This window comes from Prionailurus viverrinus, unplaced genomic scaffold (genome assembly GCF_022837055.1).
Source record: "Prionailurus viverrinus isolate Anna unplaced genomic scaffold, UM_Priviv_1.0 scaffold_60, whole genome shotgun sequence".
In the NCBI taxonomy this organism is placed as follows: domain Eukaryota; kingdom Metazoa; phylum Chordata; class Mammalia; order Carnivora; family Felidae; genus Prionailurus; species Prionailurus viverrinus.
The window spans coordinates 651,443-677,006 of NW_025927622.1; the positions used below are offsets into that span (position 1 = coordinate 651,443).

General features: G+C 64.3%; 2 protein-coding genes across 2 annotated transcripts; both read right to left on the minus strand.

Moving 5' to 3' along the window:
* Positions 1-3,351: 3,351 nt before the first annotated feature.
* CFD (complement factor D) lies at positions 3,352-5,800 on the minus strand. The gene is given in 6 exon segments (XM_047848369.1): positions 3,352-3,568; positions 3,907-4,124; positions 4,127-4,163; positions 4,268-4,412; positions 4,495-4,651; positions 5,441-5,800. Coding segments are annotated over 6 exon segments (777 nt in total). The 5' UTR covers positions 5,499-5,800; the 3' UTR covers positions 3,352-3,406.
* Positions 5,801-7,352: 1,552 nt separating this feature from the next.
* LOC125159748 (neutrophil elastase-like) lies at positions 7,353-10,884 on the minus strand. Its single transcript, XM_047848367.1, has 5 exons — positions 10,730-10,884; positions 10,212-10,368; positions 8,759-8,900; positions 7,735-7,965; positions 7,353-7,614 (listed from the first exon to the last, which is right to left on the minus strand). The coding sequence occupies exons 1-5, from the start codon at positions 10,857-10,859 to the stop codon at positions 7,414-7,416; spliced, it is 861 nt and encodes a 286-aa protein (XP_047704323.1). The 5' UTR covers positions 10,860-10,884; the 3' UTR covers positions 7,353-7,413.
* Positions 10,885-25,564: the final 14,680 nt, after the last annotated feature.

The window sequence follows — 25,564 nt, forward strand, 5'->3', positions numbered from 1 at the left end:
GCAGGTGTCCTGTCCCTGCCAAGGGTGCTCTCCTCTCCTGGGCTCCTGTGCCCGGTGACTCTCTTGCTCTGTCAGCATTTATCGAGCACCCAGTGTATGCCAGTCAGCGGGGTCCCTGCACGGGGCAGCAGGCCGGGCACCTGTGGGCGATGGGCAGGTCGCTTTCTCTCCTTTTTCCCTGCCTCCCTCTAGCCTCCCCGCTGCAGGCCCTGAGCTGCTCCCCCCCTGGGCTTCTGGGAGCTCAGGTCTGGTCCCCAGGGGGTCCCGCCTTCTGCCAATGAGCACTTTCCCAATCACATCCAGCTTATGTCCTGCTCCCCAGGCCTCCGGACGCGGCGCCCTGCCTGTGGAGTGCTAATGGCTTCTCTGGTTTTCTTGCTGGAAGGTGCAGGGAGGCTGGGGCGGGTGGATGCCCCGCGGGGGTCAGACCCTGCACCTGTGCTTGTGGGGCTCGCCGGGCAGTGGGGGCTCGGAGCCCCTTACTGAGGCCCGGGCCGTGTTGCCCCGGAGGGCCTCTTGTCTGAGCCGTGGGCCTTGATGGTGGGCACGTGGTGGGGGCGGACAAGGGCAGGAGCCGGCCCTTGGCTGGGCCTCTGCCAGCCGCCTCGCCTCCCACCCTGCTGGTCACCACTGCCTGGTGCCCCTTTAGTGACACGGGGACCCCGAGGGCAGCCCCCCCCCCCCGGTTGAGTGGTCACTGCTGACAGAGCCATCCGTGAGCCGGTGGAGGGGAGGCTCTGTGTAAATTGCTCATCTGAGGTGTAGGCGGAGAGCAGGGGAGAGGCCTCTCCTCCGTGGGGATCTGCTTCGGGGGCCCTTTCCCCCTGACCGTGCCCACACCACTGCTGTGCCGTCTGCGCGGCTGAGGTGGGGGTGGCCTGTCGTGGCGTCCCTGCACCCCTCTCGGGCCCCCACGCCGTGCTGCCCACGTCCCTCACGAGGCCTCCAGCCACCCTGCCAGTGCTGTTAGCCATCTGCGTTGGGACAAAGGGCCCGTTGTCCTGCACCCCTGTTTCACCCGCTCCAGGTTAACTTGTGGTTTTAGGACACGGACACGACTCACCCCCACGGGTGACACGTGGGGTCCGCGCCCCCCCCCCCCCCTCGGGTCTGGGTGGGCTCACGCCTGCGTCCAGCCCTGCGCAGAAGTGGTGCGTGTGACCCCCGAGCGGTTGGAAGTGGCCTTGCTCCCGGCCCCCCACCCCCACCCGGAGCCTGTGCCTCCCTGCCGTGAGCACGCCACCCCGCTGTGCCGTCCGCTTCCGGACCCGCAGAAGCTGAGCACGGTGACCCGGGGGTGGCTCTCTGTCCCCAGGTTTGGGGTGGACGAGAACAGCCCGCGAACCGGGATGAGCACGGTCGCGTGGGTGCGCCCGGCCGTCCCGGTGGCCAGTCCCCCGTGGGCCCTGCCGAGCCCCAGATGAGCTCGCCAGGCGGGTTAGGTCAGCAAGGTCCCGCGTTCCCGTCCTGTGCCCACCAGGGGTTACCATGACACCCGTGTGTCCCCACAGCGCCTGCCTCTGGGGTCAACAGCAAGGCCCTGTTCTAGTTAGTACGTGAACATGGCTCAGTCTGGCCGGCTGGGTGTGCGGCCAGCCTCGTCAGAGCGGAGGCCCTGTGTCAGAGGCGGCCACCGGGACCACGTTCGGAAGATGTGTGTGCTGCTGTGGGCTTAGTGCCCACCAAGCTCATGGCCCGCCTCCCCACACTGTTCACCGGAACCTTCTGTGGCTCCCACACTGACCACGGGAGGGGGGTGAAGATGCCCCGGGAGATGTCACACCGGCCAGCCCCTAGTCAGACGCGAACCACCACTCCCTACCCCCTGCCCTGGGCCCACCGGGGCCCTGACCTCCAGAAACAAGCGGGAAAGCAGGACCGGGGCGGCCTTTGGCTTCTTATTCTCGGGCCGTGCCCCCTGGACACCCAGGTCGTTCCTGCGCCTGCCCGGGGCTCGGGGTCATCCCGCCGCCCCTGACGGGCCGACCACACTCACTGGCACCTGAGAACCCGCCCGTCCGGGGAAGCTGCTGGAAGGTACCCTCCAGGGTGAGCGGGCTGCGGTTTCCCTCGTGGCTGCAGAAGCCACAATGGCTCCCGCCAGGCCCTCGCCCGAACTGTGCCTCCAGCCCGGAAACCCGCCCCCTTCCTGTGGGGCAGGCCCGCCGGCCCCCAGCCCTTCCCCAGGCCCTGCTCTGACCCTCCAGGTGCCAGGTCGTCAGCGGGGCAGCTGCATTTGAGTTTCAAACGAACAACAGATACCGTTTCAGTACAAGGCCGTCCCACATACCACGGGACACTCTCATCATGCAAAAGTAGTTGTTGTTTTTCTGAAATTCCCGTTTAACCGGACGTGTTTTTATTTGCTGAATCTAGTCATCGTAGCCACACCCACACTTTCCCCCCAAACTGGATCATCTCAAAGCCACTCCCTGACATCACTTCATCCAGGAAATACCTATTGAATGAATGAGTCTCCCGGGTCTGGATGGCCAGCAATTGTCTCTCCCCCCCGCCCCCCTTATTTAAATGTGTCCAGTTTCTTAAATTACACAGGAGATTCCTGAGCCTCGTGTCCATCATCAGAAGGGCTGAGTGAGTTACATCCTGTGTAATGGGATATTTGAGTTACTATAAGCAGGTCTTAGTGACCATGGTGCCCAGCCCAGGACCGTGCACACAGCAGGTGCTCCATAAATGCTTTTGTAGGCATGAGCATATGACTCCAAGGTAAACACTCTGTGGTGGAAAAGCAAAACTTGGCCACCGGTTCCAACCCCCCCGATTCACAATCCCAGGGGTGGGCACATGACTTCACCTCTCAGATCCTCAGTCTTCTTTTCAACAAAAGGGAAGTCGTGAGCCCCCTTTGTGGGCCACGCTTACCACCTGGGCCCCAGCAGGTGTGGGTCTCGATGGCCCCTCATCCAGGTGGGAGAAAGCACCGGGCCTCGGGGCCTGGGTAAACTGGACCCTTTACCAGAAAGGGTAAACTGAGACCCAGGAGGGCAGGGAGTTCCTCAGACCCCCAGTGTGACTGCTCTAGGACAGGCATCAGCCTTCCTCATTCTGGGAGCCCCCAAGCCCCCGGAAGTGACTATGAACGCCAGGGCTGTGATCCTGGGTTCGAATCCAGGCTTTGCCCAGGAGCTTCCCCGACCTGAGCCTCCGTTTCCCGATGCGGGACGGGGGTCACAGAACAGAGTGACTCGAGAGGGTCTGTGAAGCTGAAGCTCCCCCCAGAGCAGGGTCTCTCCCGCAGGGCGGCTTCCCCGCCACCTCCCGGGACCGCGGGTGGAGGAGCACGGGCGCCCCCGCGCGGCCGCGCGTGCTCAGGACGGGCAGGAAGCGTGCAGGAGAGGATGCTTTATTGCGCGAACCCGGTCGGCCGCCCCTCGGGGCCTCGTCAAGCGGCCGCCCCCTCGGCCATCACGCCGTCGATCCAGGCCACGTAGCTCGCCAGGCGCGTGTAGATGCCGGGCTTCTTGCGGTTGCCGCACACGCGCGAGCCCGACGTGACCACGGCCTCGGCCACGCCCCCGCACACCAGCGGGCCCCCGGAGTCGCCCTGCGGGGACAGGACGGCGGCCCGGCCGTGAGCGCTGCAGCCGCGCCTGCAGGGACCCCCGCCCGCGCACCTTGCAGGTGTCCCAGCGGTTAATCTCCCCGCACCCCCCGCCCGCCCCCCCCACCTTGCAGGTGCCCCGGCGGTTGCCCCCCCCGCCCCCCCCCACCTTGCAGGTGTCCCGGCGGTTGCTCTCCCCGCACCCCAACCCCCGCACCCCCCCCTTGCAGGTGCCCCGGCGGTTGCTCCCCCCGCACCCCCCGCCCGCACCCCCCCCCCCACCTTGCAGGTGCCCCGGCGGTTGCTCCCCCCGCACCCCCCGCCTGCCCCGCCCCCCCCACCTTGCAGGTGTCCCGGCGGTTGCTCTCCCCGCACATCATGCTCTGGGTGATGGTGCCGTCGTGGTACGTGCGCTGGTTGCAGGTGGCGCGGTCGAGGACCCGCAGTTGCAAGTGCTGCAGGCGGTCCGGCCGGCGGCCCGCGTGGGTGACCACGCCCCAGCCGGCCACGTCGCAGAGCGTGCCGGCCGCCACGTCGCGGTCCAAGCGCTGCCAGGCCAGGGCTGCACGGCGGGGCCCAGCTCGGCCTTCTCTGACAGCTACGGGAAGGGGCGGGAGCGGGGGGTCAGGGCGGGAGCGGGGGGGGGGGGGGGGCAGCGGGGGTCGCGTGCAGCAGGTGGGACTGAGGCTGGGCTCGGCAGACCTGCAGCAGGAGGAGGTCGTGGTCGATTGTGTCGGGCCGGCTGTCTGGGTGGGGCACTGCGCGCAGCACGTCGTACAGGCGCTTGGAGGGCTCGGGCTGCGACAGGGAGTGTGCGCCCAGGAGCACCTGCAGCTTCCCGTCGGCCCTGGGCGTGGGGGGGTCCACATGAGAGCCGCGTCCCCCCTCCCTAGCCCCCCCCCAGCCCCCCGCTGGCTCCGGACACTCACAAGTCCTCCACGCAGTGCGCCGCGCTCAGCACCCACCGCTCGGACACCAGGAAGCCGCCGCACACGTGCTTGCCGTTGACCTGCACCGACGCCATGTAGGGCCGCGCGTGGGACTCGGCCTCGCGGCCGCCCAGGATTCGCCCACGGGGCTGCGCCGCTGGGGGAGCGAGGGCAGGTGTGTGCTTCAGGGGGCGGGCCTCCCTGCCCTACCCGGCCCTCGGGCAGCCCAGGCCTGGAGTCCAGTCCGGTGGGGGGGGGGGGGCAGGCCTGGAGTCCAGTCTGGTGGGGGGGGGGGGCCCAGGCCTGGAGTCCAGTCTGGTGGGGGGGGGCAGGCCTGGAGTCCAGTCCGGTGGGGGGGGGCCCAGGCCTGGAGTCCAGTCTGGTGGGGGGGGGCCCAGGCCTGGAGTCCAGTCCGGTGGGGGGGGGGGGGCAGGCCTGGAGTCCAGTCTGGTGGTGGGGGGGCCCAGGCCTGGAGTCCAGTCTGGTGGGGGGGGGCCCAGGCCTGGAGTCCGGTGGGGAGGGGGGCAGGCCTGGAGTCCAGTCTGGTGGGGGGGGGGGCCCAGGCCTGGAGTCCAGTCTGGTGGGGGGGGGGGGCCCAGGCCTGGAGTCCAGTCCGGTGGGGGGGGGGGCCAGGCCTGGAGTCCAGTCCGGGCCCACTGGGAGCAGGGGATTCTGGGGCAATTCGCTAAGTGTGGCTGACCAGACCCAGCAGTCCGGCCGTTTGCACCGACAACTTGACCCTCACTGGAGGCTGAGCTTGGACTCTGAGAGCTCAGGCTTCATATTCAAAGTTTGGGGAAAATCCTTCCTTTTCAGAGCTTTCCATTCACCTGCTGGAGCCGGGGACACTCCTGCTTGATGGCGGGGGGGGGGGGGGGGCCGGCTGACCACCCTCCAGACGGGTGGCTCCCAGCTGTCCCCGGTAGGCCCAGGCCCTGTCACTCACCACACGCGGCTGCGCCCAGGAGGACCAGCGTCACCAGGTGCACCAGGCAGGCGGTCATGCTGCTGCTGTGGCCTGAGCGGGGACTCAGGCTGGGGCCCCCAGGCACTGACACTTGTAGGATCGGGCAAGGGGGCGGGGCTCCCAAGGCTCGCTCTGCTGCGTGGCCACCGTCCAGCAGGGCAAAGGGGAGCCTGCCTGTTCCGTGCCCACCCTCCACGGGAGCCCCGCACCGAGAGGACAGGCGGCTGGAGGGGACTCCTGCCTCTGTGTCAGGTCCAGGGCTGGTCCCCGTGGGGGCCGCAGACCCTCAGGCGGACCCACTCTCAGCCCCCCGGCCCAGGCTCCCCAGAGTGCCCTTCCCGCCCCCAACGTTTTGCAACAGCAGCTGGAGGCCACAGTTTGTAAACAACCAACTTCCTCCGTTTTTCTGCCCCTCCCTTCTTTCTCTTCCTCCTCCAACTAAGAGAGGAGGTCGGTGGGGGGTGGGAAGGTCACCTGACAGCCTTGTCCCTGTTGGCTCTGGGGCCCAACACCCCAACAAATGGAATGTTAGAAAGGGGGTGTGTCAGAGACAAATGACAGAAAAAACAAGTTGAACTGGGTGGGGTCTTCAACACGGAAATTTAAATGGAAAGTTCAGGGGCTACTTTCAGGTGTAGCTTGATCCAGGTGCCTGCCCCCTATCAGGTGTCTCTGTCTCTAGTTCGTCCTTTCCTCCTTGGTGATTTTTCTCCTCAGCGGCTCCCCTGTTGTGGGCCCAGGGGCCCCAGACTCAGCCCAGTGGCTCAGTGGGCCCCTCCCCCAATTCCCCATCACTCCAGCCAGCTTCTCAAGGCTGCCTCTGGTTAGCTGAGCTTTGATCACATGGCCCTTCCCAAGCCAATCACTGCGAGCAAGGGTTGGCAGGTTTTGATGAGCAGAATGGGTTGCGTGACCCTTTATAAGGTCAGGATGATGGATCAATGTCTCATGAACCCATGGAGGGGGGGCAGTGCTGGGAACACAACAAGGGCGGGTCGGGCCTTGGACATCCCCAGTGGGCACATGGCACAGTATCTTTCCATCTACGGCTTTCCTCTTTGCTGTGGACTGTTTCAGGCACAGAGAATAGAAAAAATGTAGCCAGTGTGATTTGTTAGATCCTAACATGTTTCCTTATTGAAATCAGAAACTCGAAACAAAAGCCCATTAGGCTATGGAGTCCAGGTTATGTAAGAGTTGGAAACTGCAACAAAATTTGGACCGTCTTCAATAAATAACCCTGAACACTCCCCACCCGGGCCTTGATCGAACCAACGACCGCCAGCGTGCAGGGCTGGGTTGGAAGAGTGACTGACCGACTGACCACCGGCCAGTGCTTGGGCGGAGCTGTGGGAGGGGAGCACCCCAAGGCAGAGGGAGCCCCAGAGGCCAGAACCGTGCGGCAGGGCCCAGGCCGTTGACCTCCAGTGGGGGGGCGGGCAGGGTTCGTGAGGCCGAGGCCGGTGTGGGACCCAAACCCCTCCCCTCACTCCTTCCTGCCGGGAAGCCGAGGCTCAGGGAAAGATAGGTGCCCAACGTAGCTGGGACTCAAACCGAGGCTGCCTGCCGAGCACAGCTTCACGCCTGTCTGTACCTCGACTTCTTTGCCTGTAAAATGGGGCAGAGCTAGGACTCACCTCAAGGACCGGAGAGAGGGCCAGATGAGTGAACGGTGGCAGAGACTTGGACCGGTCCCTGTGCCGCGTGAGCAGTGACTCAATCCGGTGACGCTGGGAACCCGGGTGGCAGCTGGCATCCTTTGTGGAGGGTGGGGAAGGTCTTCTTACCCCAGGGCCCCGAACTTCCTGCCGTTTGGAGGCGACACGCCCACGAGACACACTTTCCGGACCACTCTGGGGCCCCCGTGTACAACCAAGAAACACACGCATTCTTACGAAAACCAAGAGGCTTTTATTGTCACCGTGGGCAGGGCCGAGCCAGCGGCGCCCTTTCTAGAGGGTCCTGCTCGCAGGGTCCCTGGGATGCACCGAGGGGCGGTCGTCCTGGCGACGGATGATGGAGTCGATCCAGTTGGCGAACTGTGCCACCGGAGCGAAGGCGTCTGGGTAGAAGCCGGAGCCACAGCTTCCACGGATGAAGGAGTCGATGCCCTGAATCAGCCCGTTGCAGACCAGGGGCCCCCCCGAGTCCCCCTGCGGACACAGACAGGATCGGAAGGCTGGCCTTCCAGGGCTCTGGCCGCGGCCCAGGGGGGAGCGGGGGGGGCACCCAAGGGGGGACCGGGGTGGGGACCGGGGGACCCGGGTACGTACAAAGCAGATGCCGGCCTGCCGGCGTGGCACCAGCGTGCACACGTTGGAACGGGGGCACAGGGTGGTCACCACGGTCACGTTGAGCTCCTGCAGGATGTTGGGCGGTGGCTGGGTTGTGCCCAGCTGGCCCCAGCCCATGGCCAGGCACTGCACCCCACTGCCCACACCTTGATTCTGGGCAGGCAGCCTGGCCACCCGCACGTTGCTGTTGATGGTGGCTGACCCATTGAGCTGTGGCGGGTGGAACAGAGAGTGTCACAGGGGGTGGTGGGCCATGACCTTCCCCTCCCCGGGCCTCAGTTTCCCCATCTGTCTAGTGGGAGCAGCCGCAGTGGTTCAGAGCATCTCTGGACATGTCTTTGTGTAAATATTTAAAAAAAAAATAATGTTTATTTTTGAGACAGAGAGAGACAGAGCACGAGCAGGGGAAGGGCAGAGAGAGAGGGAGACACAGAATCCGAAGCAGCTCCAGGCCCTGAGCTGTCAGCACAGAGCTGACGCGGGGCTCGAACCCACGAACTGTGAGATCACGACCTGAGCTGAAGTCGGACGCTCAACCGACTGAGCCCCTCAGGCGCCCCCGGCCTTGTCTGTATGCAGTGGGTAACCAATAAAACACTGGGCAACAGCGGCGACACTTCCCTTGTTCTAGAACATTCCCAGAGAATAACCCTTAAGTTTGCAAGCAGTGGGGAAGGGAGTCTCCCGCCGGCTGAATGTGGGGAATGTCACCCCATGTCACAAAGACAGGAGCGGTCCCCGTGCCCGGCCACACGGATAATAAGTCTGCCCACGGACAGCGGCTCACAGCCGTCTGCACCCTGTGCCCTCAGCAGCCCGCCAGGTGGGATTGGTTTCTCCACGTCACGGGGTGGGGGCTGAGGCACAGAGAGGCGACCTACCCAGCTAGAGCGGGGGTTTGACGCAGGCCTCCCGTTCTGGGCCCCCCAGTCTTCCTGCCTCTGCATCCTCCCCAAGCCTCCTGCCCCCTGGGTGTCCCCTCCCCACCAAGCCGGCCTTGCACCTGGAGAATCACGATGTCGTTCAGCAGCCTCTGGGGGTCGAAGCCGTTTTCAAAGACCCGCTGGATGGTGAACATTTGCCTGGTGGGCTCTCGCCGCCGCAGGTCATGTGCCCCCAGCACCGCCACCACTGACCGGAAGTTCCTGCAGCAAGGAAGAGGCAGGAGGCGATTTGAGGCGGCCCTGGTGGTTGGGAGCGCGGAGAGACCCTGAGCTCAGCTGTGACCCCCACCCAGGAGGGCCTGGCCTGCCCCCCCCAGCCCAGGAGGGCCCGGCCTGACCACCCCCACCCCCAGCCCAGGAGGCCCCAGCCTGCCCCCTACCCAGCTCAGGAGGGCCCAGCCTGACCACTTACCCCCAGCCCAGGAGGGCCCGGCCTGCCCCCCGCCAGCCCAGGAGGGCCCAGCCTGACCCCCCCAGCCCAGGACGGCCCGGCCTGACCCCACCCACCCCAAGAGAGCCCGGCTTGCGCCCCCCTGCCCAGGAGGGCCCGGCCTGACCCCCCCCAGCCCAGGAGGGCCCGGCCTGACCCCCCCCCAGCCCAGCCCAGGAGGGCCCAGCCTGCCCCCCACCCAGCTTAGCAGGGCCCAGCCTGACCACTTACCGCCAGCCCAGGAGGGCCCAGCCTGACCCCCCCCAGCCCAGGACGGCCCGGCCTGAACCCCCCCGCCCAGCCCAGGAGGGCCCGGCCTGTCCCCACCAGCCCAGGAGGGCCTGGCCTGACCCCACCCAGCCCAGGACGGCCCAGCCTGAACCCCCCCCCCCAGCCCAGGAGGGCCCGGCCTGTCCCCCCCAGCCTAGGAGGGCCTGGCCTGACCACTTCCCCCCGCCAGCCTGGGAGGGCCCAGCCTGCCCCCCCCAGCCCAGGACGGCCCGGCCTGAACCCCCCCGCCCAGCCCAGGAGGGCCCGGCCTGTCCCCACCAGCCCAGGAGGGCCCGGCCTGACCTCACCCAGCCCAGGAGGGCCTGGCCTGACCACTTCCCCCCACCAGCCCAGGAGGGCCCGGCCTGCCCTCCGCCAGCCCAGGAGGGCCCGGCCTGACCCCTGCCAGCCCAGGAGGGCCCGGCCTGCCCCCCGCCAGCCCAGGAGGGCCCGGCCTGAACCCCCCCCCCCAGCCCAGGAGGGCCCGGCCTGTCCCCCCCAGCCCAGGAGGGCCCAGCCTGCCCCCCATCCAGCTCAGGAGGGCCCACCCTGACCACTTACCCCCAGCCCAGGAGGGCCCGGCCTGCCCCCCGCCAGCCCAGGAGGGCCCGGCCTGACCCCACCCAGCCCAAGAGGGCCCAGCTTGCGCCCCCCAGCCCAGGAAGGCCCGGCCTGACCCCCCCAGCCCAGGAGGGCCCGGCCTGGCAGGTGCTCTAATGCGGCCCCGCCCCTGGGAGGTCTCACTTCCTTCCCGTTAGATACGTGCGGCAACAGGGCTGTGAGAAAGGGAGACGTGAGCTGGGGTGACTCACAGGCCGTCCACGCAGTGGGCAGCCGACATGACGAAGTTCGGGGCGATGAGTGTGCCACCACAGAAGTGGCCTCCACGCAGCTGCAGAGACACCATGAAGGGCCACGCGTGGGGCCGGGCTGGGCGGCCGCCCACGATCTCCGAGGCCAGTGCAGGGCCTGAGGACACATGGGGGGAGGGTGGTGAGTACCATGCAGGAGCCCCGGCCCGCGGCCGATGCATCCAGATGAAGAAACTGAGGCACGGGGAGGGGGGGGTGCCTGCCACCACCCTACCACCCCGCCAGAGCATAGCTCTTTAGACATAGTGGCTTCGGGGTCCCCAGAGGGTTCGCACCCCAGCTCTGGGCTCCCGTGCCGGCCTCACCACCCACAGCCTCACTGTCCTGCTCTGGAAACAGGCCTGCTCGTCACGGCGGTCCCCTTCCCACGAGGATGAGGGGCCACGAGGGCCCAGGACAAGCGGAGAGGCCAAGATGCCTGGGGACAGACAGACGGACAGACACGTGGCCGCACTCACCACCCAGCAGCATGGCCAGCAGCACGGGGGCGAGGGCAGGGCCGGCGGATCTGCGGCTTGGGGTCATGGTCGGGCTGGGGCTCTGGCGTCTCTGACCCCTGTGCCCACCTGCCCCTCTTATAGCCCCCATCCCCGGAGGCCGTTGCCCTTGCCCCACGGTGGGGCCAGGTGTCCCCACTTCCTCTCCCCCGCCCAGGGTTGGGGGGGTGCAAGGGGACGGGGTTGGCTCCGGCAGGGTCACTGGATGAGTCCCACGGCCAGGACCACACAATTAAATGGGAAGGTCAGATACGCAATGTCTTTCAGTAGAAGCGTATCCCCAGTTCCGCACAGGACACCCCACCCCCCCCCCCCGCGCCACGAAGTTAGTCCTCGCTTCCCCGACACTCACATTGACCTGGGCGTGCTGTGTTTTTACTGAATCTGCTGGCTGGGGCCCCCGTGTGCCTCAGTTTACCCCGGGCACCATCATAGTGTCAACAATGCTGCACGGTCTGTGTCCTGACGTTCCGCAGGGACGGAAGACTGAGGCAGGGCGGGGGCTTCCCCCACGGGCTCCTGCCCACACGGGGGATCCGGGGTCCACACCCAGCCCCCAGGGCTCACAGCAGCAGGACGGTCGTGTGCGGCCCGTCCCCTCTGGCTATCGCTCACAGGAACTCACTGTCACAGGGTCAGCATCTGGAGTCCGGCACAAGTCCTGGGAAGGGGCTCCCACCCCCAGCCCCCCTGAGCTTCCCTGAAGCCCCCCCCCCCCAACCGCCGAGCCTGGCCCGGCCAGTGCCCTGGCCCCAGCTGGGCCTGACCTCCAGTTAGCCGGAGTGCTCTGCCCGGGGGCAGCCGAGGGTCCCCAGGGCCCAGCCCCCTCCCCCGTGACCCCTGTTTCACTTCCCGCCTCCCCCAGGATGCTCCAACGGCCGCTGTCGCAATAGGCAACGTCCTCGGGGCTCGGGGCTCAGGCAGGGTGCGGGGAGGGAGCCAACGGATCCGCTGTGGGAATGGGCGGGCCGGGGCCCCAGGGGCGCCCAGAGCCAGCGCCTCGGCTGGGGCCCAGTTGGTCCCCGGGCTCCCTCAGCCTGTGGCCACAGGCGAGCCAACCCCACGGCCCCCAGCGATGAGGGTGACGGCCCTGCCCTCCGGAGCCCTGCACACAGTGGGTGCTCGGCCCCTGCCCTTTCTCCCTGCCTTGGCCTGAGGCACCTCGACCCTCCTGTCCCCATGGCAGGGTCCCCCCCAGCCACAGAGCACTTAGTAAGCCCGCGCTTGCAGTCTGGGGATGGGGGAGGAGGACGTGGCTCTGGCAGGGAGAGCAGATTTAACCAAAGCTGCCTCTATCGAGCACCACCTGTATACTAGGTTCATCCGTGTCGTGGTGGTTACGTGTTGACGCTGGGCTCGTTCCCTAGTGTGGCCACTTGCCCACTGCACCAGCCCCGGCCACCGACTCGACCCCTCCCCGCCTCCGTGTCCTCGCCCATCGGATGGAGGTCTGAACACTAGGCTCCATCTGAGGCCGGACGCAGGGATTAAATGAAGGTTTGCAGAGTCCGCAGCTGAGAAAGTGCCGTCCTTGAGGGCCTGTTAGCCATTAACCGCCATCAGGAGGGCAGGGTGCTGCTGGCCTGGAGGGCTGCAGGCTGGGAAGCTTCTAATTCGAGATCACAGGGGTGGTGACCGGGTGCGGTGCCCGCACCACAGGCACTGGGTTCACGAGGCGGCCCCTGTATTGTTCCTGTGGTTTTGTGGCTGCCTGAATCTGCACCACCCCAGCCAAGCTCTGGCAAATCCACCCGAAGCCCCGGTCCTCGCCTCCCCGCCGGGCTCTCGTCTTTGCCTTGTGCAGACCGATCCTGGCCAGCTTCACACGCCTGAGCCCATGGGAAACACCGGGGGCCGCATTTTCTGGGTCTTTCTGTTCCCAGCAATGAGCTCAGTCGACATCCCCTCCAACAAGCCTCGTTCACCCCCATCTCTGGGCACCAAAGGCCCCTCTGGGCTTTTTAAATTTTTTTTTTTTTTTAAACGTTTATTTTTGGGACAGAGAGAGACAGAGCATGAACGGGGGAGGGGCAGAGAGAGAGGGAGACACAGAATCGGAAACAGGCTCCAGGCTCTGAGCTGTCAGCACAGAGCCCAACGCGGGGCTCGAACTCACGGACCGCGAGATCGTGACCTGGCTGAAGTCGGACGCTTAACCGACTGCGCCACCCAGGCGCCCCCGCCCTGGGCTTTTTATAGGAACCGCTTCCCTTGGGCTCCTGGGAAATTCGGGAAATTCCTGGCCTCCTCCGACGCTCACCAGCATACATTTCCTGGGGGTTTGGCAACGATTTGTTCCTGGCACCGCGGCTGTGAACCGTAGCAGCTCCTCCCCTGGGGTGGTTGGAGAGAGGGCCGGCCCAGAGCTCTCGCTCTTGCTTGAATTTGCATGCTGCCACCAGGTGGCAGCAGAGTAAATCAATAAGGAGAGGGCTGCCTTCCAATTCTGTGTCCCCTCAGCGGGTCTGGGCCTTAATGGCCTCATTGCTACGACCAGTCTCCTGCTCCACAGCTGGCCGATGACCTTCACCTCTTCCTGCCTCAGACCTCGCCTCCAGGCCCACCTTACTTCCTTTCTGCGGCCCCGCATGCCGCCCCCTCCCCGACCTGCTCTCCTCCTCTGCCCCCCTGCCTTGCTGCCTTCCAGCCGCACCGAACAGCCTGGCAACCCTCCAGAGAGTCCTGTTCGTGCGGGGCACTCAGCCCAGGCATCACCACCTCCTCCAGGAAGCTTCCCTAATAACCCCTGTGCCGTCCCCGCTTGGATCAAGAGCCCCCCAGGCCCCGGGCACTCCATGTTATCACGGCCTGGTCCTCAAGCAGTCCCCGAGCTGGGAGACGGACGCAGGGGTGGGCACAGTGTCACCGTCCCTGAGGGCCAGGGTGGGGCTCCTTGGACAGTTCTGGGAAATGCCTGGGGTGACTCCAGACAAGGAAACTGAGGCACAGAGATGGGCATCGACTTAACCAGGGTCGCCCGGGCAGGGCTGGATTAAAACCCCCATCTGTGTGCGTCCAGTCAGTGAGAGCACTGTGACCTGGGCCCTCTACTGATCTCCAGGCCTCTCCCCAGCACCCCCCCCCCAGCCCGAGTTTGGGGCTCAGGCGAGCAGCCCTCGGCCCTCTCCCCACGTGGGAAGGACAGACAGGAACCCGGGGCTCCTGAGAGCCCCGTAGGGGTGGGCGGTGCAAAGGGCTGTCTGTGGGCCCAGGCGTGGAAGAAGTCCCTTTCTGAGGCCACCCTGTGTCCAAGCTCCCACCTCAGGGCTCGCTGGCCTCATGCTTGGGGCCCCCGTGGGAGGGGGCGGCCCTCCCCCCTGCACTGCTCGGCACAGCCCCAGTTTAGCCCCTGTTCGTATGGGAGGCGGGAGCAAAGAAGTTGGAGCGCTCCTGGGAAGTTCATTCCTGGACCACGGAGGGTAGCGGCTGCTGAGTCCCCCAGGCGGGGAGGGAACCGTTCGGTCAGTCACCCAGGCTGGGCGAGGTGGCCAGGATGTGACTACGTCAGGGAAAGCGGGCTGGGAGTGGTCTTGCGCCACTTAGGGGTGAAATGTGTTGAGTCTGGAATTTTCTTTAGGACACGTGGACAAGGAGAGAGATAGGGCCACGCCAGAGGGGAGCAGATGTTTACTGGCCTCCTACTGTATACCTGGACCCCTGGATTCTGGGTGTTGCTGCCAGAAAACACTGGACTGGTCACCCACACCTGCCCCCGAGGTGGGAGAGCCCCCAGACCCACGAAGGCTGTGGGGGTGAGGCCGCTCCACACGTCAGCCTGCTGAAGCCCCCCCCCCCCCCCCTTCCCCTGGGCCTCTCGTGAGTTCCTCCAGCCATGGGACCGAGGCCCCGGGTGCTGAGAGCCAGGCGGGCATGGCCACAGCAGATGCCGGAGCTGTGACACTCACGCGTTCCGTGGCCACAGTGCCTTTGGGCTCCTGTACAACCTGAGCAAGGTGCCAGAATCCCCCACCATGGCCAGGCGCCGGGTGCCATGGGCCCCCACGACCTGGGCATAGAGGGTGGCTGGAGGTCCAGCTGCGGCCGAGTGCTGGCAGGAAGTACCTCCTCCAGGGACCCTGCCACGTGGAGCCCCTCTTTGTAACATTTGTCACTGGCACACTAATTCACTTACAAAACCAACCGTATTCTTGGTCCTGTGCTGGCCCTGGGGTCCTGCCTCTGCCCAGGCGCCTGATTTTCAGGGCGGCAGGGCCGGGAGGAGGTGGAGGGAAGGTATAGTTGAAGGAAGTATGGCCTGATGGTCAACGTAACCCAGAGGAGGGCGGAGTCGCACCAAATAGAGTGAGGGTGACACCAAGACTTGGGTGAGGTCTCTGGGGGCGGCCTGGGCAGGGCTGGGAGGTGGGGCGGGGGGGCGGGGTCCCATGTGCCCAAAGGGCAATTCTGGGCTCCCCTGGGTGGCTCTCTCCCCACCAAGCCTGCTGTATGCCAGGCTGTGTCCCCGCATCCGCACCGGGCTTTGTATACAGTAGGCGCTCCATAAATGTTTACTGCAGGATGAATGACAGAGATCCCACGGGCCTGCTGGCTCTGCCCACCCGCCTATAGGAGGGGAATGTCTTTGAGCTTCTGCTCTGGGTCCTGGACTGTAGTTGATTTCAAACAGGTGAGTGGCCGGATGGGCTGGGGGTCTGTAGGTGGAGGGCCCGGGCACCGCACTCACCGGGATGGAGTTTCTGAGGGACCGGGGTGCCCATCCCTTGGCCCCCCCCCCACTCACTGGTGCCCCCTTCCCTGTGAGACCCAAAGCACAGCCCCCTCGGTGACCCCCCCCCCCACAGCCTCCCCAGGACGTCCTGACAGCCCGCTCTGCACCCTTGGCCCTGAGTTGCCAACAAGAGGGACGCTGGGGCCTGAGGTCAGGACACCTGTGAGCCCAGCCCTCCCGGGGCCTTGTCCCGATACCAGGGAGAGGAGCGGCTCAGGCTGCAGAGCAAGCGAAGTGCATCGCCCAGTTTGGAATGGGGTGACCCAGGGCAGGGCCGCCTGCACGCACTCATGGGTCCCCAGGCAGTGGGCAGTGGGCAGCACGGAGCTTGGGTGGATGCCCGCCAAGGAGGGCCGTGAGTGGGGCTCAGCTTTGTCCCCACCCATGGTCTCTGGGGGGTGGGGCGGGCAGAGCCACGGTGCGACCTCGACCCTGGCGCGTGGCCTCTCCGAGTCTGTGTCCCCATCTGCACAATGGGTGTCCTGTGGCTTACAGCACAGGGGGCTGCGGTCTGCTGGTGGAACGGGGCCGGGCCTGGCAGGCAGCCACTGCCGGGGCCAGAGAGCCCGGCAGCTGGGATCCTTGCTGTTTCAGAAGGTTCCCTGGGGACGGTGGCACCCGGTCTGGAAGGCCAGGGAGGTTTCTAAGAAGGATGGGGTTGGGGGGAAGCCGGTGAGGCGACCTATTTTGCAGATGAACAAACTGAGTCACGGAACATCTTCATCAGGATGAGGGCTCCTGCCCCTCCTCTGGCACTTACATCATTCACCTGCCCCCGCGCGTCCCCCCCCACCCAGACCCACACACACTCACTGAGCACTTGCTGTGCCGGCCAAGGCTCAGGAGCTCATGGCTTGCATGTCACTTGCCCGTTGTACAGGTGGGGAAACAGTCGAATGGCCCAGAGACACCCCCCCTCCCCGTTCTCTCTTCTTCCCCTCCCCCTGGGGCACGCATCCCAAGGGGCAGACAGAGTCCTGGCCTGGTCCCGCCTCAGTGTCCCCATTTCACTGGCTGGCTTGAGTGGACACTCCCCCAGAATCAGCAGCGTCCGGACAGACAGATGGACGTGTGGCCCGACACACTGCCAGCGAGACGGGGGCGAGGGCAGAGCCACCGAGTAGGTGGCTGTAGGTCGTGGTTGGGCAGGGGCTCCAGGGTCACCCCGCCTGCCACCCTTTCTGCCCCCTCCCCAGCTGGGGAGGCCGTTGGGGCGGTCCCACACCTGGGCTGCTGTCCTCACGTTCTCCTTGCATCTTTGAGGCCACAGGGAGCCTGGGGTCAGGAGCACAGTCCGCGGAGCATGCAGGGGCTGGGCCCGGGGGTCCTGACTCCAAGAGGCATCTCTCAGACGCCCTGCACCCCTTCCCTCTCAGGCTCCCTGCGGCCCCAGCAAGGCAGAATGTGGCCTGCATGTCTAGGGACTGGGGTGGGCCCCACTCAGGTGGGTGCCGGGGGCCACAGAGCCGTGTGCCCTCCTGAGACCCACAGAAACATCTCTGCCACCTTACCCGTTACAGATTCACTTTGCCTTCTCAGGCAGGGGCTCTTTCCTGGGGGTGATTCTGCCCCAGGGGACCCCTGGGCAATGTCTGTGGTTATCACGGGGTCGGGGGGACTCCTGGCATCGAGGGGGTGGGGTTCAGGGATTCTGTTGCACCCCCACAGCGTCCAGGACGCCCCCACAGAGAACACTCCAGGGGCTGCAGGGCCCAGAGGGAGAAGCCAGGAAAGAAGGAGATATTAGGGCTCATTTATAAATATTCATTATCATGAAAAGCACAAACGTACAGAAACAGAGAGAGAAGAGCTCACCAAATTTGGGGACCAAAAAAATGCTTTTTAATGTTTCATTCTGAAATGGTTTCAAGCTCACAGAAGTCCCCAGAATTCCCAGGTTTGCCACCCCCAGCTTCCCTGGAAACGCGGCCGGAGTGAAGGCTGGTTCCGATCGGCTCCTCGTGGATCTCCTGCAGCTCGGGCACCGTTCCCGTCTGGCCCTGGTGTCTCCTCCGCGCGGGACGGCCCACAGCCTTTCCTGTCCCTTGTGATGCGTCAGGAGTCCCACGGGCGGGTGGCCGCGTCCTCCCGGGCACCACCTCCCCGCCCCGGGCGACCATCAACTTACTGCTGACGGTACTGACCTGGGGGCTTTCCCCTCGGAACGCATGCAGCCTGTTTCTGGAATGTTCGCCCCCGGGTCTGCTGCCCACAGCAAGCAGGGCTGGTTCCCCTCCTCCCGTCTTCCTGCAGACATTGGCTGAACCCTTACATCAGTCCAGCCACCTCGGGGCGCCCCCGTCACCAGTACGCGCCCCGTGTGCCCCCGGGCCCGCCGGTGCCGGCTGCGGCGAGCCGCCTGGGTCCTCCACCCCCACCCGTGAAGTGGGCAGGGATGGACTGGTTGTTTGGAAAGTGCTCCGCCCACGGGGAGGGTGAGGGAAGCGGGGGCGCTGCCTGTCACTGTCACCACCACCGACACCTGTCGCCATCACTGTCACCACCTGTCACCGTCACCACCACCCGTCACTGCCACCTATCACTATCATCACCACCCCCACCGTCCCCTCCCTTCCCGGCAGGTCACACGGCCCCTCCTCGTTCCCAGGCTCTTCTGGGAGTAGACATGCACCTGCTGCCTGGGTTCAAATTCTGCTGGGCTTTGTGATTCTGGGCTGGAAATACCGCCTCTTGAGCCTCAGTTTCCCCACCTGCTAAGTGGGAACGATGAGAACAGCCCTCCCCCACAGGGCTTCAATTACCCAGTCCAAACGGGAGTGTAACAGGGACGAGGGACAAACACAACGTGTCCGCCGCGCACGCGCACGTCCCTCAGGTGCATCCACCGTGCACGCGCACGCGCACTGAGGACCGCGTCCCCGGGCACGCCCGCGGACGGACCCCGGACACGCGACGACGCTCAGGGAGGGAACCCGACACGAGAGGCCCCGCGGGGTGTGAGTCCGCGTGCGCGAAACGTCCAGAACGGGCTCATCCACGGACGGGAAGGGGGCTCGCGGGGGCAGGGGGCTGCGGGGGGTTTGCTGGGGGAGGTGATGGCTGATGGGGCTGGCGGAGGGGGCTGTGACTGCTGGTGGAGATGGGGCTTCCTTCCTTTTGGCGGGGGTGGTGGAATGTTCTGGAATCAGAGGTGGTGGTTGCACAACTTTGTGAATGTACCATATGCCACGGAATCGTTAAATGGATCAGCTCTACGGAACGTGAAGTGCAATTAAATAAAACTTAAGAAAAAAAAAAAAAAAGACGGAGACCTGCCGGAAAGCGGGCGGGCCCTGGCCCTCATGACCCCCTGCAAGTGCTCTGCTCTGGGTGTGCAGCACACGGAGACCTGGGGGGGCAGGCAGGCGACCGCAGGGCCAGGGGCTGCCTGGAGGCGGAGGCGTGGTGTGAGGCGGTGTGGAGCCCTGGGGGCTCCTCCAAGGGGCTGGGCTGGGCTGGGCGGGCGGAGGGGAAGTGGGGCCTGGAAGCTGCGGCCTCGGCCCCTCCGGCTCCAACTGTGGGTGACGCAACAGGCAACGGCCAAGGGCTGGGCCGGGTGGCCGGTGGGGGCCGGCGGGACCCGAGCGAACTCCCCGGCGTCCAGGGAAAGCGCGGGAGGCTCAGCCTGTAGTGTCTCTGTGTCCCTCTGTCTTCCCTCCCGAGTGTGTCCGTGTGGGGCCCCCACCCCCTCAGCCTCAGTTCCCCTTCTGAACAATGAGCGGGCAGCGAATGACCTCTTTTGGGTCCAGGCGGGGCCCCTGAACCAATCTAGGTTCACGCACCCTGACATTCCTCTCTGGGCCTCAGCCTCTCCATCTGCCAAGTGGGTTAATGGCAACTCGACTAACCTTGGTGGCCAGTCTGGGTGAGCACTGGGGGCTTCTGGGGGTGCTGCGCGGCATTGGGACACCCGGGGTCAGGGCTGGGGGCCGGGAGACCGCTCCGGGCAGAGGGCTGGCCCCCGCGGGCCCCTTTCCTCACGATCGAGTTGGAGAATAAGCACGGAGCCCCCACGCAGCTGCTGGGAGAGGGCAGAGCCCCGGGGTTTGAGGCCCGTGTTTGCCTCGGACCCCAGGTGATCTCTGGTGACCTCAGGTCGGCAGCGCTGACAGTTGTCTGGACACAGCCTCACCCAAGTCCTGGCCCCGCCGGGCGCACGCCGGAGCGCTGCTGCTCTTTATTCTTTTTTTAAAAAAAAATTTTTTTTTTCAACGTTTATTTATTTTTGGGACAGAGAGAGACAGAGCATGAATGGGCGAGGGGCAGAGAGAGAGGGAGACACAGAATCGGAAACAGGCTCCAGGCTCCGAGCCGTCAGCCCAGAGCCGACGGGGGGCTCGAACTCACGCGAGATCACTCGAGATCTCGCGAGATCGTGAACTCCCGGACCGCGAGATCGTGACCTGGCTGAAGTCGGACGCTCAACCGACTGCGCCACCCAGGCGCCCCCCCTTTATTCTTAATTTTTTAATTTTACTTCCACCCTCGTGAGGTTCAACGGTCTAAAAAATGTGTAAACAGTCCCTGCTGGAAAGATGGGGGTCACTGTGCAATCCGCGCCCCTCTGCCCACCTCACCCCGCATGTTCGCGGGCTTCCTGGTTGGTGCTTCGAGCAGCCGGCGACAGGTGTCCCCCCGCCACACACCCTGCTCTCCGCTGTCCCATGGAGACCCCTCAGGGCAGTGACCCGAGGACTCTGTACCTTCCACACGGCTGTGACTCCCCTGGTGGCCTCCTGCTGGGAACACGGATTGTTTGCAGCGGGAAGATGCCTCGCCGCCCGCCCGCCGAGGGGGACGCCCGCACTGTTCTCAGCAGCTTTGTGTCTGTGTCCTCGTCAAAAGACAGGGTCTCCGGGGAGGTTGCTCAGTCTCTCGTGCAAACCAGTGAGGGTGAGGCTGTCCCCACATCGTCAAGAGGCTTTTGTGTTTCTCTGCTCTGAACGGTCTGCTTACAGCCTCCGCCTGTACGACCGGGCTGTTGTTGTTGGCTTTAGGCACTCTTTATATATGAGCTTCACTGTCATATTTTATTATATGTTATGAAGTATACATGTAGACGTATAGTGATTTACAGTAAATATGTATGATCTATTTCAATAGAATTTTATTTAGCTTAAGAAACTATAATACATAGCATATAATTATTTTCACATTAGTATATTATTTTAATATGAGTAATATTTATACTTTAGGTCTTTCTACGTGGCGCACATTAGCCTCCTGTGACTCAAGTGGCAAAGAGTCTATCACCAGTTTCTCGTGTGTCTTTTGACCTTGCCGTACAATATAGTCTCCGCACAAACGAGAGATGGCCCAGGGGAATCTGACTTGGGATCAAAGCTCACACCGGCTGTGTGTCTGCAGGCGAGTTACCCAACCTCTCTGAGCCGTGGCGGCCCCTCCCTCTGTCTGCTGGAGAGAACAGCCCCCGCCTCTCAGGACTGCGAGAGAATTCAGCGAACACAGGCCCCTCGGGGTGGAGACCACACTGCCAAGTTAGCGCCCATGAACTCCTGCTGCCAGCCCCGCCCGCCCAGCAAAGCAGAAATCGGTGTCGAGAAGAGGATGGGCATCGCTTCTTAATGTTTATTAGTTATTTTTTGAGAGAGAGCGAGAGAGAGCATGAGCAGGGGAGGGACAGAGAGAGGGACACAGAGTCGGAAGCAGGCTCCAGGCTCCGAGCTGTCGGCACAGACCCCGACGCGGGGCTCAAACCCACAGGCTGTGAGATCCTGACCTGAGCCGCGACGCTTAACTGACCGAGCCCCCAGGCGCCTCGGGAATCACTTATTAGGGTCACAGCCACGGGGTCAAGGGCAGGGAGGCCCAGTGGTGTGCTGGGCACACGAAGGGCCAAGGATATGGGCACATGAAGGGCCAAGGGTATAGGCACAGTGTGGGAGGTGGGGCCAGTGATGGTCAGCTGGGCCCCAGAGGCGGTCACAGCACCCCCAGGCTTGTCGGCTGTGATGGGGGCTGAGAACAGAATCTAGCCTGGGAAGAGACCACTCCAGCGAAGACATCAGGGCTCCCGCCACAAGGCCCCAGGGAGAAAGAGGCTGTGCCGTGTGCCAGGCCGTTCCAGACAAGGTCCCCACCCCCCATCTCCCTGGACGGGTAGCAGGAGACTCAGGCCAGCCCCCTGGCTCCACCTCAGAACTACCCACCTGGCAGCTGCTCTGACAACTTGAGCCTTTCTCCTGCAACCCACCAATCTCGTTCCAACCCCAGGGCCTTTGCACATGCTGTTCCGTCTCCGCATGCTCCTCCCCACTCTTTTCCTGATGAACTCCTACTTGACGTTCAGGTCCCAGATGCCTCCAGGAATTTCCTGGTGCTCGTGGGCCGGGTCAGGAGGCATGCCCCCAAAGAGAATCACGACGTCCTGTGCACATCTCTATTTTTTTTAATTACTTTTTGTTTGGCACCCCAGGTGGGCACAAACCCACAACCCCTGGCACAGCCCTATCTTCACACACGTCTGGCCCCCCCGCCCACAGGGTCTGGGAGCACCACAGGGCAGGTCCTTCTCTGTCTTGTCCCTCGTCGTCTCCGGCCCCACCCACGGGGCTTGGCGCGTGGTGTTTAATGAATGCTGTTTCCCACACTGTTAAGATGCTCAGATATTGGAGACATCCAATTCCAATTCCACACTCGGTCCTGGGGCCTCATCCCGGATGTCCCCCGCCCCGCTGCCGGCTTCCCCCCAGGCGCTCTGCGGGGGCCTTCGTGAAGCCGACTGGACACGAAGTCAGGAGAGGGGAGAACTGCGGCCCAGGGCCCGAAGGGGCCCAGCCGGGGCCAGTGCGGCCACAGCACACGTTTTGGTCTGTACAGTGGTTCGGGTTCAAATCCCAGCTCTCAGTAGTAGTAACCTGCCGCGGGACCCTGGCCAAGTCTTCAGCTCCGCACCTCGGTCCCTCTGCCACAGAAAACGAAGAGTCAGTCGGTTCCAAGCCCAGTGGGTCTGTGACGGTGGGAGAGAGCAGGGTGCTTTCTCCAGGAAGCGGGTGACCTGGGAAGAGGGTGGACAGACGTCCCAGAGACCACTTTCCCATCTGGGCGAAGGGGGCGCTGTGAGCGAGGGGAGTCGGTGCCCCGCGGGGTCAGCAGATGCTGAACAGGCTTGCTGGCATCTGAGTGAGACGGGCGTCTCCAAGGGCCACCAGGCCTCACCTTCTGGGAAAGCCCGGCCTTCAGTCCTCGAGGCCGGTCGTCTGCAAATCTCAAGGGAAAGGGGTTAGTTCTGCCACAGACCTAGGGCTTCGGGCGGCAGGCGGGATGCACACACTGGGAGCAAGTCCACCCGTGGGGCGCTGACGGATCCACGAAGGTGGTCCTGCGGGTAAACCAAGGCACGGAAGGCACCGGGCTTGCCCGGGAAACACAGATAAAAGCGGAATACCCTTCCTGCATAACAAGTGGCAGAAAATGCCAGAACGGCCAGTGTCAGGAAAGATGTGGGGACACGGGCAGGGCTCAGTTCTGCGGGAGGGGAGGGCAGGTTGGCCCGGCTGCTGTGACCGCCCCGGAGAGGCTTCTGCAGGGAAACACGCACAAAACAGCTCGTCGTGATTCCCTTGTGACAAAACATCTGGAAACGTGTCTGCCGGCAGCAGGCTGGATAACTGGACCGTGTGAGCAGGCCCCTGACAGTGGGCCCCACACAGGGGCGCCTGTCTCTCTTAGCCCTGTCCCCCAGGCCCCTCCCCCAGGCACTGATCCCCCCTCCCCCTGCGCCTCCCCATGGCGCCCCCAGCATCGGTCCCTGGCCCCCCCACCACTGACCCCTCTCCCCCCTCCACCCCCCTACCCCGCCCTGCCCTGCCTCCCCTCTTCACTGCTCTTTCCACCTCTGCCTGGGGACCACCGCCACACCTCGTGGCCCCCCCAGCAGCAGCGGCAGGGCCAGGACCTGAAGGCTTCGGGGCAAAGGGGAGACACCAGGCTGGGGGCCTCGACCTCAGCCCCCACCCTGGGAAGAGGCTTGCAGGGCAGGCAGGAAAACTGGCCCCAGGGGGACACCCACTCGCCCTCCAGGTCGCCCTCCAGGTCACAGGCAGCACAGGGTGGGCTGGGGGTGGCTGGGGAGGGCAGCGGGACCCAGGCACCCCCCCCCCACCCCCTGCAGGGGGCCAGCCCCTCCCAGCAGGAAACAGGAAGTTGCCCAAGGCCTCCACCACCAACTGCTCCCAGGGCCTGCCTGGACTCCGGCAACGGCCCCGTTCTGTGCCTCAGTTTCCCCCTCCGTAAAGCGAGCCACAGCTCCAGGTTTGGGTGAGGGTGATGTTAACTAACCGTTGCTGAGACCCAGCGCGTGGCACGCCTGAAGCAGACGCCCAGCCATGGTAACAAAACGGCAGACGCCACTCGCGACGCGGGCTTAGGCCTCAGTTTCCCCAGCCTGAGTGCTGGAGAACCCAACGTGCCGGCTGGGCCTGTGCAGGCAGCAGACCGGGGACTGGGTCCTGCTGGCTTCGGGGAGTATGTTTCAATACTTCTGCTTTCCCAAGAGTCCCACTGGGATCTCATTCACACGTCATTCAGTTCCCCCATTTAAAGCGCACACTTCAACGGCTTTTAGTGTCTTCACAGAGGCGTGCACCCCCGCCCCCCACGATTAGGGGTAAAACAACCCATCATCCCAAAAAGAACCGCCCCCCCCAACCCCTGCCGACCACTAGTGATCACTCCCCAGCCCCCGGCCCCACGAGCCTCTTCCCGTCTGTGGATGAGCCCCTTCCGGATGTTTCACACACGGGGGATCACACGCTGTGTGATCAGCTTTTCGTGACCAGCTTTTCACTTTTTAACCTGTGAGCACTTGGGCGGGTCGCTCACCTGCCCGCAGTCTGGGCATCTGTCAAGCGGGTGGGAGTGGCCGTGGGGCCGCCGAGCTGGGTGGCGCTGGAGAAGTGGCCTCGCCGTCCCATCTTTGGAGCAGGGCCTTCCGAGCTGTGACGCCCAGGACGGGGGCAAGAGAGAGGGACCACGGACAGGGAAGGACGAGGCTGGGTTGCAGAATGCACACAGAAGTCTTACGAGTCAACAGAAAAACAGCCCAGTTTAGAAACAGGCAAAGAAGCTGAACAGACACTTCCCTTAGAAAGTAACCAAAGGCCAAGAAGCCGTGAAAAGATGCACAAAGTTATCAGTCATTAGGGAAACGCAAGCCAAAGCCACAATGAGACACCACTGCATACCCACCAGGACAGCTCGACTGAAGGACAGAAAATACCAAGTGTCATCCAGGATGTGGGCCAATCGGGACCACTGAGAGGGGGCAGCCGCTGCGGAGAACAGTCTGGTGGTGGTTCCTCAGAAAGTTCCACGCGGCAACCATTTCTAGGCGCGTGTCCGAAAGAGCCGGGTGGGGGGGGGGGCAACGGGGGGCCCCGATAAGCACGCACGACGTTCACAGCAGCCTGATGCACAGCAACCGAGACGCAAACGTCCATCGACGTGTGAATGTATACCCAGCACACGTCTTCTGCGCACGCGCACGTCCACAGAAGACCGGGTCCACCGCGCACGCCCCTCAGGTGCGTCCACCACGCACGCGCACGTCCACGGACGACCGTGTCCCCCGCGCACGCGCACATCCCTCGGCCGCGAGCAGGAGCGAGGCGCCCACCCCCGCCGCCCCGCGGACGGACCCTGAACACGTGACGCTCAGGGAGGGAACCAGACACGAGGGGCCACGCGGGGTGTGAGTCCACGTGGGTGAACGTCCAGAATAGGCCCATGCACGGACGGGAAGGGGGCTTGTGGGGACTGGGGGGCGGGGGTGATGGCTGATGAGGCCGGGGTTACTTTCTGGTGTGATGGAATGTTCTGGAATGAGACAAGGGTGGTGGTTGCACACCTCCGTGAAGATGCTAACAATACCATTGCATGCTACAGTGTAAGGCAGCTAACTTTGTTAATCAAATGCCAGCCCAACTTTTTAAAAGTGGCATTTGTTTCCAAGGGGAGACTCGGAGTTTGACAAGGGTGGTGGCCACCCGCGCCTCAGGGTTGCCACTTTGTGTCTGGGGCTGTGGAAGGAAGGCTCTTCCAGGCTG

Coding starts and splice junctions, on each gene's coding strand:
- LOC125159748 (XM_047848367.1), bottom strand. CDS start 10,859: ATGGGGGCTATAAGAGGGGCAGGTGGGCACAGGGGTCAGAGACGCCAG. Junction 10,369..10,729: donor GCTGGCCATGCTGCTGGGTG/GTGAGTGCGGCC, acceptor ATGTGTCCTCAG/GCCCTGCACTGGCCTCGGAG. Junction 8,901..10,211: donor GCCCACTGCGTGGACGGCCT/GTGAGTCACCCC, acceptor TCCTTGCTGCAG/GAACTTCCGGTCAGTGGTGG.